The following is a 16,149-nucleotide window of genomic DNA, read 5'->3' on the forward strand; positions in this document are numbered from 1 at the left end:
AAGACCTTGTTTTTTACGTCTCATCTGAAGGACGGTGCATTTGTTTTACATATATACAGTAGATACATGCAGATACAGATTTCTCTTATATATGCAAATTCCACATCGTGTGAACATAGTTGTAGTGGTCTAGCTGCTTACTCTGGGTTTGCATTGAAAAGGCCTTTGTACATCTGAAAGGATAATATCTTGCACTTTTTAGGGTTTTCTACTGACCAGAAATGGACTCAAACACTTTTCACTCTTTCTATGTCACCAGCAAAACAATGATGCTACTGTAAATAGAAAACAGGTGTACAAGCTGCAGAAATTTGAAAAGAAAAGTGTGTAAATGTCAATTGATATGGCATTCACTGTAGTTTAATGAAGAATTGAACACCTGAACTGTTTGCAAAACATGCTGCTGTTCCTGAGCTACCCCCACTTTATCTGGGGTTCAGACATCAGGCATCAGATGCCTGGCCAATTACAATAAATCTATAGTTGGGGCAACTGTGGAGGTATTTTGTTGCCAGGTGGCAGAGGAAGCACAGTACCATGTGCATACGTGTGTGGGAGACCACAGCTGAGAGAGCTATCCAGCAACATTATTTAAATGCCATTTGTTTCAATGACCTAGGGTCAAATCAACACAGCTTTGTCACCCAGAGCTTCAGAGGCAATCAGGAAAACAGCGGGGAACTAGAAGAACCTCAGCCTGCAGTGGAGCATTTGGTTTGAGATGACAGGGCTCTGATTTCAAAGTAACTGCGTAGGGGTGTGCTATTTTGACATTAATATTGCTCTTACTACTCTGTGACATATACTGAAAGATATGTTTGAATTCCTACACATAAAACAAAAGAAAAGATGTATATTGTCCAATTAGTACAAAACTTACAATAGATCTGTGATGGGAGAAATTGAAGATCCTACAGGCAGACTAGATTGCTGGAATCTGCATGCTCCAAGAGATAGTTATGGTGATCTGTCAGTGATCACCAGGTGGACAGCTTTGAATTAAATTCTGAAGTTAATTAAAAGAAAAAATATTCCTCTCTGTCATGAATTTAAGAGCATAAAGCTCCTCCTGAGCATCTATTACAATAAACCATGATAGATATACAGTGAAATAGTGGAAGAGCACACAGAGGTGTGGTAATGTATGTTACATAAACTGAGAAACCATGGAAAATCAAAGTAAATGTCTGGTGTTAGAAATGTAAAACAATATGTTATGATTGTTCAAAATTGCAGGTTGGAGAAAGAATGTCAAGCCTGTAGTTTCTCTTGTTCAGTTAGTTTTTGTTTCTTTAATCTCAGCCTTTTCTCCAACTGAATCATTTTCCACTGCACAGCTCGGACACTGCTTTTTCTCCATCCACCCACAGCTCTATGCCTACAGAAGTGCCTCCTGTTCTCTTTCCTGAATCACCAGAGATGCATACCAGAAAATAGATGTGCATTGCTTTCAAAATAGAATTAGACTCAAACAGAGCAAGAGGATCCTGCACACAGAACAGGCACGATTTCTCATTATTTTTCCATTTAAGGGCTTCTAGTACCCGTGTCTACATTTTAGTAAGCTCTTTGGGCTGTTAAATGATTGTTGCATTCTTGGCTGGAAGACTTCAGCAGGGGGTTGTGGTCTGGGAGACAGACATGCACATGAGATGATAGTGGGCACGCTGTGTTTTTCAGGGATCCACAGAGGAGGAGCAGCAGCTGAGAAAATCCACCTCCATCATAGAAAGTCAACACCACCACCTTCTGCACTGTCTGGAGAAGACTACTGTGAGTGAGGCTGCCAGCTGCACTGTTACACCATACACTGTTATGCAACACTGCTCCCAACAACAAGCACATGCCCAGCTGGATTTATCGATCTTTTTATCCTTCTATGTCTTCATCCTTCCATCTCTCAATCTATTTGTATATTTGTATAGAAGTAGCCCTAATATATTTAATTATTCATCTTTTCTTGATATACCTTAAACTAACCATTCATCCATTCTCTAACGACTTCACCCAATTCATGGTCGCAAAGGGGGACAGTATATCTTGACAAGCCACAGGCACAAGGTATTGTACTGCCTGGATGGGATGCCAGTCCATCATAGGGTACACACTGACACAGACACACCCATGCTCACACCGGGGCCAATTATCCTAGAAGCCAATTATCCTACCAGTACGTCTTCGGACTGTGAGTGAAAAAAAGAGCCCACATGAACAAGGGGAATACATACACAGATACAGTAGCACCCCAGGTCTGGAATTGAACCCAGGGCCCCAGCCCTGTAAGACAGCAATGCAGACTACTGTGCCAACCACCTTGAGGTGTCTGTTTTGTAAAACCAAAAAATAATATTGCCTGAAAAAGTGAACAAAAAGAAAACAAGAGCAGGAGTTCAAACCTTAAATAATGATTCAAATTGGAAACACTGACAAGGCTACAACAGACAGGTGTGCAGCATCTGTGGTCCTTGTGGGAACTTCCTCTGCTTTTTAAAGAAGCCCAATGTGCCCCCCAGGCAGCTGGCTGAATGACTGTCCAAACAACACAGATGCCACACTCCAGTGCTGAGGTCCACTCCAGTGGGCAATCCCTGGCACGGGGCTGGCATGACCACAGGTAGCAGGATGCTCCTCCTGAGTGTTTCCAGGGCATTTGGAACATCTAAGATCTGATTATTTCAAAAGCCAAAGATGACTGAATGTAGTTCTGAGTGATTGTTTTCTAAGTGTATCCACAACTGTTTTTTAACTGGAAGCAAGACATAGAAATATAGGTGTATGATCACGATGACAGAACAGGACTGCTATATAGTTTAACTTCTAGCACATTTAATTCAGCTGCTACCATTTTAAAATAAGAGGCTGTGATAGACTCAGCATTATAACCCAGATAAATATAAGGATTTGGAGATGTAAGGTGCAGCACAGGGCAGCTGCTTCCTCTTAGTAAGTTCAATTCCTGGGTCCTATCTGTGCAGGCTTTGTATACTCTTCCCATGTTCACATGGCTTTCCTCCAGATACTCTGTCTCCCTCCTACAGTCCAATGACCAACTGATAGGCTAGTTGGCTTCTGGAAAAACTGGACCTGGTGTGAGCAGTGTGCATTTCTGTGGGTCTGCCCTTCGATGGACTGGCATCCTGTCCAGGGTGTATCCGACCTTGCACCCTTGCATCCATTGCTGGGTTAGGCTCCAGCTCCCCCACGACTCTGAATTGGGTAAAGCTGTTAGAAATTGGATGGATGAGGGTCTAGTAAGCACCCACTGTGGCCATTGCTAAAGAAACGTTTCAGAAGACTGCTTGGAGTTTTGCTAAATTCTGTCTTCATTCTTTCCTGATGCATCTCCTGACATCAATCAATGGTACTAAAATATCTTTCCAGAAGCTATTTGTAGAACATTGAGCTGGCAGTGATCACTGATATTCTCATAAAAAACAGAATGTGAATATAGCTCTGAGCTCAAGAAGCAGGATATCACAAATAAAACACATGCTTAGTAGATTTAAATTGGTGTAGCTCTGCCATATTACAATGAGCAGCTTTGACACAGAGATGATACTACAGTGACAAAGGCAACAGACAAAACAGACTTAATTTTATTCATATGATTGTAATCAGGCAGAGTTCTGTAGCATTGGTAAACCATCCAATCTGAGATACATCGATGCTTCTTTCTTTTATCCATTAAAGCTGAAAAAAATCAGAACATGAAACCATTGCAAATTTAATAATAGCAAAGCTTCACTAAGGCTTCACTGAAATGTATTATTAATGCAGATCCATTCAAACCCAAGCATGAAATCATTTGCATTGCATCGCTGGCAGTAAAACTGTCCCATTTTCAAGTTCTCCACTACAAAAGTCTCCAAAATCCACTGATGTTTGTTAATAAGTAATGAGGTGTTAATTTTCTATGACGGAGAACTTGCCCAAGTGCAATTAATGCTCGTTTAATGTGCCTAAACATTTATTAACAATATTGAGTGAAGATCAGAAGCAGCTCTTTTGCCAAATAAAATTAAGTAGGCAGATACAATGTATAATAAATTAATCTGCCTATACACTGAGGCTAATCCAATTCTCTTTTACCATTACAGAATGGCAGGCAGTCTGAATTGCACTTACTGAAGGATATGTTTCTATATTTTGAATATCCTATTGTGATTCTCTAACATTATTTATCTAATGTGCATTCTAACTGTTCCAGGTAGAGGAATTATGGTACCTGATACAGTAATAAATTTATCACGCTTTTATCAGGATTTTGCACAAGGAATAGATCCAATAATTATTTGTATGCCTGGTGGCAAGAACAAGATTTTTTCCAAAATATAGGTACTGCATGACTTTGACCTTCAGAAAAGAGATGGGAGAGGAAAAGCTCCAGTTTTGGAGCTGCTCACCTCTGAGACCCTATTGGGTTTTTTGCTCTGTGTAACATGATGAGGCATGGCAATAGTATGAGGCAGCTGCAGAGCAGGGCACCAAGAGAGTGATTGTGTCCCGCTCCACCTTCATGGGCAGAACCACGAGTTTGTGGACGAGCAGGTGTACGAGCAGAACTGCCTGGACAGCACCCTGCAGAGCTACCCATCCCGCAGCCCCTCCCTGTCCAGTCACCACGGCCTGACCTCCTCCTGCTGCTCCCGCCGCGCCAAGAAGACCACCCACCTGCCCAACTCTAGCGTGCCTGCCACCCGGCTGCGCAGCCTGCAGGAGCTCAGCGCCATCCATATCCAGTGTGGTAACCAGCCGCCCCTGAGCACCAGGTGAGAGAACCACAGCTGGAGTCCGGCATTCAGGGATGGGAGGGCCTGGGTTTTTTAATCTTCCTCTAGTTCCGATGTTTCATGACAGGATCCACAGGCTTATATTTGATGGAAACGTGCCCACCTCACTTTTTTGTCAGCCCAAAACCTAAAATGTAAAGGTTTTGATCAAATCTGGATTTTTCCCAGAAAGAGAATGCTTCCTGTGCCTGAAAATGAGGAGCTCCCATTAGAGGATTGTAATGGTCATTGTCAAGGGTGACCTTTACTTTGGAATCAGGCTGTAATTGCAGTTATTTACACCCTTAAAAAGAAGCTCAAGGTTTTCTTCAGTTCTTTGTTTTCCATTCATCAGCCTAATGAGGGGGACTGTTTGAAGTTGAATGTTGTTTTATTTGCCTCATTAAGTTGATGAATGATACATAAAAGACATGAAGAAATGCTTTTCTCGTCTCCTCCGGGAGGCAGGCGACCTGTGAGATGACTACTGTGAAGACACCACACCTCAGCTGTAGCATCAGAAAAAGTTTGTGTGACCAGCTGCACTCTAAATAAGGTGGCGCGTGAGTCCTGAGTGCATTAAAACTCACAGGAACTGAAGACTAGAGGGTAAGGTATCTGTGGTCACCAAAGCTCTTCTTAGTTGCAATCAACAAACCTGCTCTACAAGAGCCAACTCTGTACCCACCCTTTGTATATCCTAAGCAAGCCAAATTCCATAGTATCAGAATGTGTTTGCCAACCCTTCACTAATTATGTAATAATTAACAAACTCCCCCCAAGGACCTGCACACCACAAGCACACCACTCACTCCATCAGAGGTCTTCAATTGCTTGACTACTAAAGGATTCTTTTCAGCACCTATAGCATCAGTGATACAACAATGACTTGGGAATTTATTCCCTAGATTCATTATTCTCTGGGAAAATGAAATCTAGTACTGAAGCTTAATTTACTGTAAATTTTCAGTTCCTCCTAAAAGCAGCGGCCAATGGAATGTATTAAATGTTTATTTAGTACAATTTTCCCGGATGAGGGAGTGGCAGGCTACGAAAGAGGACAAGGCTGAGAACCCCCCCCCTCCTTGTGAGGAATGAACCAGGGAGCTGTTGAAAAGGTGAACATGGGATGGAGCGAGGGAGGGGTGTGGGGTGTGAGACAGAAGCACAAAAGTGCTCAGTAGGCAAGATACTAACACGCAGGACAGTAGAAGTGGGCAAAACTAGGAATTTGACCTCATACCAAAGGTCTGTTTAAATTTAAAAGCTAATGTCAACCCTAGTCTTAGCAGTCATTTACTGAAGCTGTGTCTGCTCTCAGCTGTAGTGTTTCAGACCTGAGGGGAAACTTGCATAAATGACTAAAGACTTAAGAGTTCTACTTCTGTTTCAGCCGATCCAGCCTGAACATGAAGTCAGATGAGGCCGTGCGGCTCAACTGCAAGAGCTCCCAGGTTACCACGGCAATCATCAGCATCCCAACTCCCCCGGCAACCACCCCCGAGGGTGAGGGCAACAACCACCCCTCCAGCCCCAGCATGCACACCTCCAGCAGCTCGAACATTGTCAAGGTGTCAGCACTGTAAAAGAGCCTGGCTCAAATTTTGGGTCCCAACTGAACCTGCTGCACAGTAACATTCAATAAAAATGGACAAACGAAAGAAAGAAATACAATGGAAAAACACAAACGGAATTAATTGTGCCTGAAAGACTGTCCTTAACAGGGAAAAGAGGACAAAATAAGGAGGCCTTTTGGGCTGGTGTTTGAGAGTTGTCAGAAGAACCAGTTTGAGCCATTTCAAACATCCAGTGTGTTCTACATGATAGCGTTTCCACAAAGAAAGTCACAAGACACTGTGCACTAAGCACCTTTCCTTGGCCAGCTGGCTTTTTAATGACTTCAAAAGAAAAGAACAAGGGAACGATTTGAAAAAAAAGATAACAGGATAGTTGCTGGTGTTTTCTGTTTTTTTTCCCTTTGTTTAGATTCATATCGTTTTTCGTCAGAATATTACCTTGATATAGAAAAAAAACATATATCATTTACCAAAATCTTTTTTTAAGTATTATTTTATTTTGTTCTAGAGAAATGAAAAAAAAAGATAAAAAAAGCAAAACAAGGTAGGAGCGTCGGTCACAGAGTTGTTTGTGGATTTTAATTTTTATTTTTGTGGGTGTGTGTGTGCGTGCGAGGACTACTTGTACACTTGACTCAACACAGGACTCTCATAGGCTCGCCACACTTCAGCAAGGTGCTGCTAGAGGAAAGGTTCTTGTGAAGACATTCTAGTGTCTAAAGTTCCCAGTAAAAGCCTTCATTCCTGTAATTAAGATGTGCTGCTTTTCACAGGTACAGTTATGTACTGTACATATCATTTTAAGCTCCAAAACGATCCTCCCAACTTCCAACAAACTGCAAGACCACAATAATGGTACTTCTGGACTAACACAGAGGTGTTCTGGCAATCTGGCAATTTTTTTGCATTGTTTCTACACTGCACTGAACTTCGGTGACCTGAAAAACAGCAGAACATCAAGCTAAAAAAAGCATGAGGCATTTATTGAGGTTTTAGGCAGAGACATGTCCTGAACCATACCTCAGCACCAGATTCTTTGTCAATAGTGTTAATAGATATTTTGTATTATTAGCCATTGTATGGCCAAGCAGTGGCTGTTTTCCCCCATTTTAGCATTGTCTAGTGCAAATCCATCGCCCATTTTGACAAAAAGAGATATGCTTTCTCTAGTCGTTACATTGGGATTTTTTAATTGTCGGGTGTGCTCTCTGTGTATTAAATTTTCAGTATTTGTATTTTTTGCTGCCTTGGTGTTACTGACTTCTTGGTCTTCGCTGTCTTCTGGAAAACCTTCAGCTGTCCACAACACGGCAGAATTGAAACAATGAAAATCTTTACCGCTGCAGAACTGAGCTTAAAAACTGTGCTTGACCAGCGTCCTGTGTCCTGTCCTGTCTTCTGTGAAAAAGGCTTCTGTGTTGTCGGCCTTTTTTGCTCTGCTCTTTTTTTATTGCAATTTTATACCAGAAGGTGGGACCTGAACCAAACTGGACTGTGTGTCAATGCTCTGGAGTGTTTTGGGGGTAAAACAGAGACACAATTGAGCAGGGTTTCTTTTTTTTCCCACTTTGGGGAGTTGAGAGAGCATCTCTCACCGGCCTCAACGAGAATTTCCACTTCCAGAGCATCAAAAGGTTGAAGGTGCTTTTCTAATCTTTTTGACTTGGTATCCATGACTCCTGAAAGGAATGAAAACGTGTCACTGGCTGGAATTGTGCATTCTCAGCCTAGCACCAACCTGAGATGGACTGGGTGCTTTCCATCACTGCCTGTTCAGGAACAAGTGTATGCAAAGTAAATGCAAATGACTGGGACCAGTTTCACTGCTTAACTGCCACATCAGAATAGCAGGTAATGGGGTATTAATAATATGATATAGTTCGCAAATGACCATTTCTTGTTTTGTTGTCTCTCTTCAAATTAGATCCCTTTGATGCTGTCACTGACTACAGTGTATTCATCCAAGAATTTTACTTATGAAGTAGACGATATTTTCCAGTTTTCAACACCAAAAATCTGCTTTTCAAGATAAATCGGTGCCCACTTACCGTTAAAACACTCCTGGTTTTGCGACAAGGTGAAACAGATCAGATCTGTCCCGATCTGGAGTAAGTCAGGAAGCTGTCCATGGAATTCCATCAGATGTAACAGCTGTAATCATCTCATACAGCATGAGAAGCACAAGAGGAGGAAAGGGCAGAAAATATCTTCTAAAATTAAATTTTAGGTCCAGTTCTGTAGACAGGCCAGTGTGATTATTTTAAGTTGTAAGGGGTGTCATTTTTTTGTTGTTGAAGGTGTTAACCCGAAGAGTGCCAATGGATTTGTGATGCCCATCGCTTCCATTGTGAAACTGTAGACCAAATGCTGAATGGGGCCTCCTACAGATCCTTAAACCTCCTCTCATGTAATAACTAAGATGCTTACAATAGCCATTCTGTTTTTCTCACCTACGAGACATGTCTGACACAGCATGGAGCCACTGATCCTGAAGTTTACTTAAACAGTAAATACCACTGTGACATTTACATTAAAGTAGAATGAACTGATCTTTGATGACAAAATAACATTTCTCTGATTATGCCCTTTAAGAAAGTTTCCCCTTCTTTTCCCTTCTTTCCTCTTATTTCCCTGTTTTGGTGGTTTTTCTACACATGTCTCCAACTAACATTCGCATCAAAAACTGTCAGGTCAGATCTAACAGAACAATAATGTTCTGGAATAGCAGGGGCAAGAGACTTGCACACTTTCCCCTTAAAGGGAGTGTATCTTAAAGCCATCCACACTTTTCATGCACCAACTCACGCAGGTGAAATACATTTGGAAGCTTAAAACACTCCGGATTGTGTCCCTGATGTGTTATACTTGGTGATTCTCCTAGTAGCAATTATTCTTTGCACTGAAGTGTAAAATATGTAAGACCCCCCATGGACACAATTTACCTGTGTAGAATAAGGAACCCATTCAGTAACGTCATCATTTAATTCTTCACCACCACATTTTAAGCAAAAATGGTCTGAATTGAGCCCTGAGAATTCATAAAGTGGACTAAGTGGTCTGCAACTTTAACCTTCAACCTGTTCTATGTGCTTTTGTGATGATTCCTCTAGACTGATTGTGCCATCATGAAAGAGTCACTTTCCACAGAGTGGGAATTATTAGCACAGTGCCTGTCATGAAGCATGAAGAGTTTCAACTTGCCCTGAATATTCCTGAAACTCTCCTGATAGTACACTTTGACTGTAATAAAGTACAAGCCCTTTTATTTCAATAGATCTCTTAATTGCCTAATAGGCAGATACCCATATTGAAATGAGCAGCTTTGGTCAAACGATGAGTTACATTACCAAGCACAATCAGGAGTAAATTCAAACACAGTAGGAGATACTGTAAGTCCACAGGAACAGAGTTGTTAGGTACATTTTAGAATTCTACAGAACTCTGGTGAACAGTGCTCATTTTAATACGTCAAAACTGTGTTTTTCTTCTTCCCAGATAACCATTTAGGGTCATATTCAGCTGCATATACAAAGAAAAAATGCACAAATTGCAGACTTGTCCAAAATGTGTTCTTTACAATACTACCCTGCCCAGTACAATAGTCTTGACCAGATACGTTTACAAATAAACTAACATATATTCAAGGTTTTGAGCTAGCTGCTAGCTGGCTCATGTATTCATTGGTTAAATTAAGAAAAAATTCTGGCTATTGTTTTGAAGGTGAATAAATAATAAAACAAGAACAGTAAAATGTGATGGATTTGGTTTAGAAGCCCTTGTACATTCATTTGGGCATACATTCGAGAGATAGTTAACTGTTCGTAGTTGGGTTTTTTTGCTTCTCTCTAGTTTGGAATATGTATGTTTTGGACTGAGTGCATAAAATTAAGACCTGTGTTTCAATGTTGCACAATTTCATAGACAGGTGATCTATTTCTATCGCCCTGGAGGAGTGACAAAGGAAAGCGAACCGAAAAAATCAAAATGCACTTGTCCCCCCTCCTTTTTTTCTCCTGGTTGCTGTGCATATCCAGTCAGGTGTTGTATATCATTTATGACTTTGTCTTGTGTCACTACTGTGATCCGCCTGATAAAGATCTGTATATCTGCCACAAATACAAACCTGTGGAATATAATCTTCATATGGCTGTGGCTGAGTTCTTTGCAAGTGTCCTGTTTCCCCTTTTCCTTTTTTAATACAAAAATATGTAGAATAAAATAGGGAACCATGGTGGTGCAGAGGTTTGTATTGCCGCCTTGCAGCACTGGGGTTCTGGGTTCCATGTGTGGAGTTTGCATGTTCTCCCCATGTTCACATGGATTTTTCCTGGGCTTTCTCCTACAGTCCAAAGACTGTAGGTTTATTGACTTCTGGGAAAATTGGCCCTGATGTTAGAGTGTGTACGTGTGTGCCCTGTGATGGACTGGCATCCTGTCCAGCGTGTATCCTGCATTGCGTCCATTGCCTGCCAGGATAGGCTCTGGATGGACAAATATGGATGGATATTACAAAATACTCCTCTCATTTCAAGTGTTAATGACCAATTCATGACCTACATAGCAAAGGAGGATGTGCCAAAGAGGAAGACATCTATATGCCAGACTAAACCATCCATAGACTGACAATGACCATTAGTTCACAGCACTGTGTTAGTGCTAAATCGCAATATTTCTTAATGCATTATTTACAAAAGAAATATAAACATGTGAAACATTTGTCAATAGTTTCTATGTACAATAGTTTCTTTATTCCTAGTAGCTATAAGACATGTTCTCATTTATTGCACAAACCAATAAAAATGTGTCACAGAGAATAATTAAAAAAATAAAATACACACAATAGTAGTTTTGGTTTTTTGGTATCAAGAGAAGATAAGAGAATCTTGCAAATATCAAAACAAATCTCTCATTTTGCGTGATTGCTTTGCCTTTGTTTTAAAGTGGTTATATACAAATTTGAATACATTTAATTACGTCCTGCTAAATTACACTAAGGCCATGTTGTGTGCATCCTTTCCCCAAAAAACACATTAATTGTTAATTTATTTAAACCTGTCTCCACCAGATGCTCACATTTTAAAGATGTAAGCATAACTGCCTTTCACTACACTGTATTTACCTGTCTCCTTACAAAGTGAAGTTTGCATGAACTTGGGGTAAAATGCTTTTTTTTTTCATTTAACAGATACTGTAGAGTTCACTATTTAAATCGTTGTTTTGGGATTACTGACTGTTTTCTGCAGGTTTAGTGTAACCACAAGGAGAAATGGAACTGACACTTTATCAAATGCAGTGTCCAATCTAGCCTCCCTGCGTTTACCCTTTAATTTCAATTAGTGAAGAAATTGCTGACTTCTCCACCTGACCTGCTGTGTCTCGAGGTTGCTGGCACATCAGGGCTTCCACGTGTCACCCATTCCACATTTCAGTGGGGAACTGGGAACATAAATGGGCCTCTTCTATGTACTGTAAGTATTTTTGGGATCTTTGGAATACAAAGCACTATAGAACTGCGCTTTATTATTATTATCTTATTATTTTGCTGTTGAGCTTGGGTATAATGGAAATATTGAATGGCACTGCAGACCAACTCACACCCACCTGAGTCTGTTATTAAGAAACTGTGACAATTGGGAAGTTGAGATGAGGAAAATTTGCCTTCTTCAGGACTTGTCAACAGCTTGTGGTGAAGGCTGAAGGGTGGACCAAATGCCCCTTTAATGAACTGCTTCTAAATCATGAGACCTTCAGGGATCTGCAGGCACCTGTCTTATCAGGTAGGAAAGCCAGATGAGTCATACAAAAAAAATGTCCCCGGTGGAACATCTCAGTTCTCCTGGACTAATTGTCATAGATTATCACTCATTCTAAACTCATAATCATTCCAGACTCATTTTCATTATTAATTGTGTTCCATTTACCTCTGTAATTTCTGAAACCAAATAGGTGCCTTGCTGTACTGCTTGCTTTATTTCCCATTAAGAAAATTAATACGGGGACCAAATGTTCATAGGATAATGAATCCCATCTGAACCATTTTCTGTGGGAGGCCACTTTTCGCACCACACCTGAGTCTTGACTCCTAGACTCCACTGTAAATTGAACACAGCAGCTGCTTAGGTCTTGTTTTTAATGACAACCACCGGCATGTAGCTCCATGAAGAAGGAAATAACACATTTTAGGAGCCCCTAGTGTCAAACTTAACATTCGGAATTGTCCATCGTGATTTTTAGTCCTAAGCATTGCGTCTCCAAATCCCCTTTATTGCATCTATTGGCAGTGCTTGAACAGATGGCATAAGCTATTACAGGGCAGGAGTCACAATATAACATTTGATCAGTGGACTCTATAGCTACTGTATATCTGCCTATGTAAAGGTTGTTGTAAGGACTTGCACAACAGATGTTCATCTTATTACAGTTGCTGTTAAAAGGAGCTAAAAAATAAGGTGGAGAGCAATGTAAAATTCTCCCATTGAACAATAAGATACAACAGTGAGTATCTTCCTCATGATAATTTCAAAAGGGCTGTCAGATGTTTTACCTGGGTTTTATGTGCCAGAACATCATTACTGTAGGGAACAACATCTTTCAATTAATCTACAGTGAATGGCAATTGAAGCCCCAATACAAGAACCAACAGTAACAGGTTTCATGGTGTAAGGTGAATCTGTTTAGTTGTCATCACTCCCCAGGCCCTTCAAGAGCATTCACGGACTTCACAGCAAGCCTTTCAGTGTAGTAAATATTTCCAGGCAGTTCAGATCAGAGACTCAGAGTCGTCTAACAGAGGCAGGAACCAGGGCTGGACTGCGCATACATACAGACCAGCAAGACTGATGCCCATTGGAATCTGAGGAGGACAGGGCTGGTAGTGTAAGATGAGAAAGTGCTGCTCAGGATGTTCAAGAACAACTAAGTACATCATGAAGAAACATTGTAGGACTTGGGATGTGCAACTGAGGTAATCAGAGGGGCCTGAGAAACTCCAAACTGTAGACTGAGATGTAAGGTTAACACTTAATTTGAATGTTGCCACATAATGGCTTCATATTCCCTTCATAAATGCAGAAGATGTTATAATCACATGCATAATGCTTAAGAAGGCCATGCACAAATGACATAATGTGTGAATTAGAGGTCATGGCATTTGTTTTAGCATAATTCCAAGCACTGAGTACAATGCGATTGTAAAATAAATGTCATGACCTCTTATGCACACATTATGTCGTTTGCACGTGTTCCTGTAAAGTATTATGATTGTGATTATAATGTCTTGTGTAGCATTTATGATGGGATTATGGTGCCATTAAGAAGCAACATTCAAATAAAGCATTACTGATAATATTTAAAATCTGTTAAAATCGGTCTTTGGTTCTGATGGATAAGACCAGTGATTTTCTTAGGTTTAGTTTATCCTAATTGTTATATTGCATGACTCAGGGTGCCTGAGTGCACAGCTGTAGGGTTGTTGTTTTTAATTCAGACAGGAATATAACTCATGTTAAATGCACAAAAAGTACAATTTAGGCAGGCATTGCAAGAAAGCATGAAACCAAGGTTTTGAAAACCTTGGCCAGTGGGCCACATTCATCTTCATTTGGGAAGTGTCTTAGAGCATTAAAAATGGATCAAGCTTCTTTGTACCAGCTGGAGAAATTTGAATTCAGAAATCTGAATTATAATCTCTATGAAAAACCTTATTTGTCCTCATAAAGGTAATCTTAAATGTGCCAGATTGAATTCATAATGCTAGATGTGTCTTTAATTTCCCATGTAAATCTCAAGAAAAATTACTTTTTTCTTGGTAATTTGTGATTTTTCTCTCTAATCCTAAACCTAAACCCTTTGACTTTTACTATGACTATGTTCGGAAGAAAATATACTGAATTAATTAATTTACCTTTATTAGATTCTGATTCTGAATGTGATTTTGATTCTAATTCTATTTCTGTTTCATCTTATTGTTTAATTAATAACCATTAAATCAGCATCATCTGTTAGATAAAAACTGGGATAGCACCTGAGCTGTTCTCTTGGATATTACGTAATATCTGATTTGGATGAGTACATGACACAATAAATACAAAAAAGAATAAACACAATGGATCAAATGCTACAAACTTGCAGATTTAGTATGCTGTTTTTATTTTGCTACAACTGTTGTGTGAACATCACATTATAAAACTGTATCTGAACTTGCAGCTGAACCCTGTTCTGTACTCAAATCTTTCTGCCGAAGACGGCTCAATTGTTTGCTATATAAAGTGACCAATTTATCTGGTTTTATAGTATATATTTTATACATTTATTCATACTGTATTTTATACATCGTCAGTATTTTTCTGAAACTGTTATTATTTAGCTGCATTTTCAAGGATCACATGCAGCAGATATTTCTGGAAAGTTGTGTTTTCTTACTGCTGTCCCAAGTGTTGAACGTTAGCAGGCTGGATGGTATAAATCCCACTAGGTGGCAGTAATGTCAAGCACATGGGCTATTAGTATTCAAAGCGGAGAAGAAAGACTAGACAAGCTCAAGGCTTTATTGTACCGATTAATATATCACACTCTATCTCCGCATTGTGATCCACATATTTGCCAGTTTATATTCTTCTCACAGTCATGCAATCATATATAACATAATGGCAAACATTTTGTTTTAATATAATGTTAGTATTAATAGACCACACACATCATCTTTTAAAAATAGCAAGAGGTTTGATTTTTCTATATATTTTTTTGTTTGCTCAGCTTGTGATCCCAAAATGTCTACAAAATTCAGCACTGTAATTGTCCTGTATGTAAACCAATATAAAAGCTTTGACAAAGTTTGAGAGGGAGAGAAAGCCATGCACCCAAACTAGTTCGGTCAGATTGTAGAAGCTAAATAATCTGAGGGTCCCATCCAACTTCAATTCAGCTTCAGCAGCCATAGTGTTGATGATGAATGATTGGTTTTGCTGCAATGAAAGAGCTGTCTTGTTGTTTTGTTGACTCTGTTGCAATAGTATACCCCTCCTGTTAAATGATAAATTTATTAGTAAATGATTTATTTACTAATAAATAAAAGACACTGTGAAGTCGAAAGCTGACATTTGTAAAAGCACTGTTGAGACATCAAAATAGTATTTTCTACATGTAGTTTTAATGACAAGCACATCAAAACAACTTCAAAGCCAATGAAAACACAGGATATCACAGCTCAGACATCACACCCAGGAAGTGATTATTATAATTTTCTCTTATTTAACACATTTACACTTCCTGGGATTATTCACATTGGTATTTTTGGTGTTATAAAGGATTTGAATACTTGGTATCAGTTTGTTTTTTGATTGGTCAGAACCAATCAGGCCTCCGAGATGCCTTAGTTGTTAGTAGAGTAACTTGTAAATAATATATATTTATGCTGTGTGTTGTTTAGTGTGTCATTTCCATTGTTAATAAATATTTGTCTAACCTTGAGTGCCCAATTTATTACTCTTTTCACCAAAACTGTACCAGAGAACAAAGAACACAGGTGCCTTGAATTTTACCAACCGTTCGGGTACAAGTATATCAATGGCATAATTATTACAGTTTGAGGCATCATTTAATTTACTTCTTGATTAATCACATAGGTCAGCATTTTTCTGTAATTCTCTGTTTTCCTTAACCTCCTATTTGTAGCAATATTTTGTAAAGTTTGCAGGATGGAAATATACAATAGTACTCTGGAGGCCATGAAATTAAAGTATTTAGATTTTTCCTACATATCTAGTCTATACTACTGGGATATAGTATTGGATTGACTAAATATA

The 16,149-nt window shown here is 39.6% G+C and overlaps 1 protein-coding gene across 2 annotated transcripts in view; it reads left to right on the top strand.

The window, feature by feature from the left end:
• kcnd3 (potassium voltage-gated channel, Shal-related subfamily, member 3) overlaps positions 1–10,482 on the top strand; it is a 154,689-nt gene extending 144,207 nt beyond the window's left edge. The window contains exons 5-8 of one of the 2 annotated variants that reach the window (XM_015342361.2): positions 1,681–1,773; positions 4,525–4,769; positions 5,788–5,887; positions 6,163–6,246. In XM_015342361.2, the coding sequence (XP_015197847.1) occupies positions 1,681–1,773; positions 4,525–4,769; positions 5,788–5,839 (390 nt within the window). In that variant the 3' untranslated portion in view covers positions 5,840–5,887; positions 6,163–6,246. Of the gene's footprint in view, positions 1–1,680; positions 1,774–4,524; positions 4,770–5,787; positions 5,888–6,162 lie in introns of both variants that reach the window. The other variant, XM_015342360.2, reaches the window with a different exon arrangement.
• Positions 10,483–16,149: the final 5,667 nt, after the last annotated feature.

Source organism: Lepisosteus oculatus, chromosome 5 (genome assembly GCF_040954835.1).
Source record: "Lepisosteus oculatus isolate fLepOcu1 chromosome 5, fLepOcu1.hap2, whole genome shotgun sequence".
Classification (NCBI taxonomy): Eukaryota; Metazoa; Chordata; class Actinopteri; order Semionotiformes; family Lepisosteidae; genus Lepisosteus; species Lepisosteus oculatus.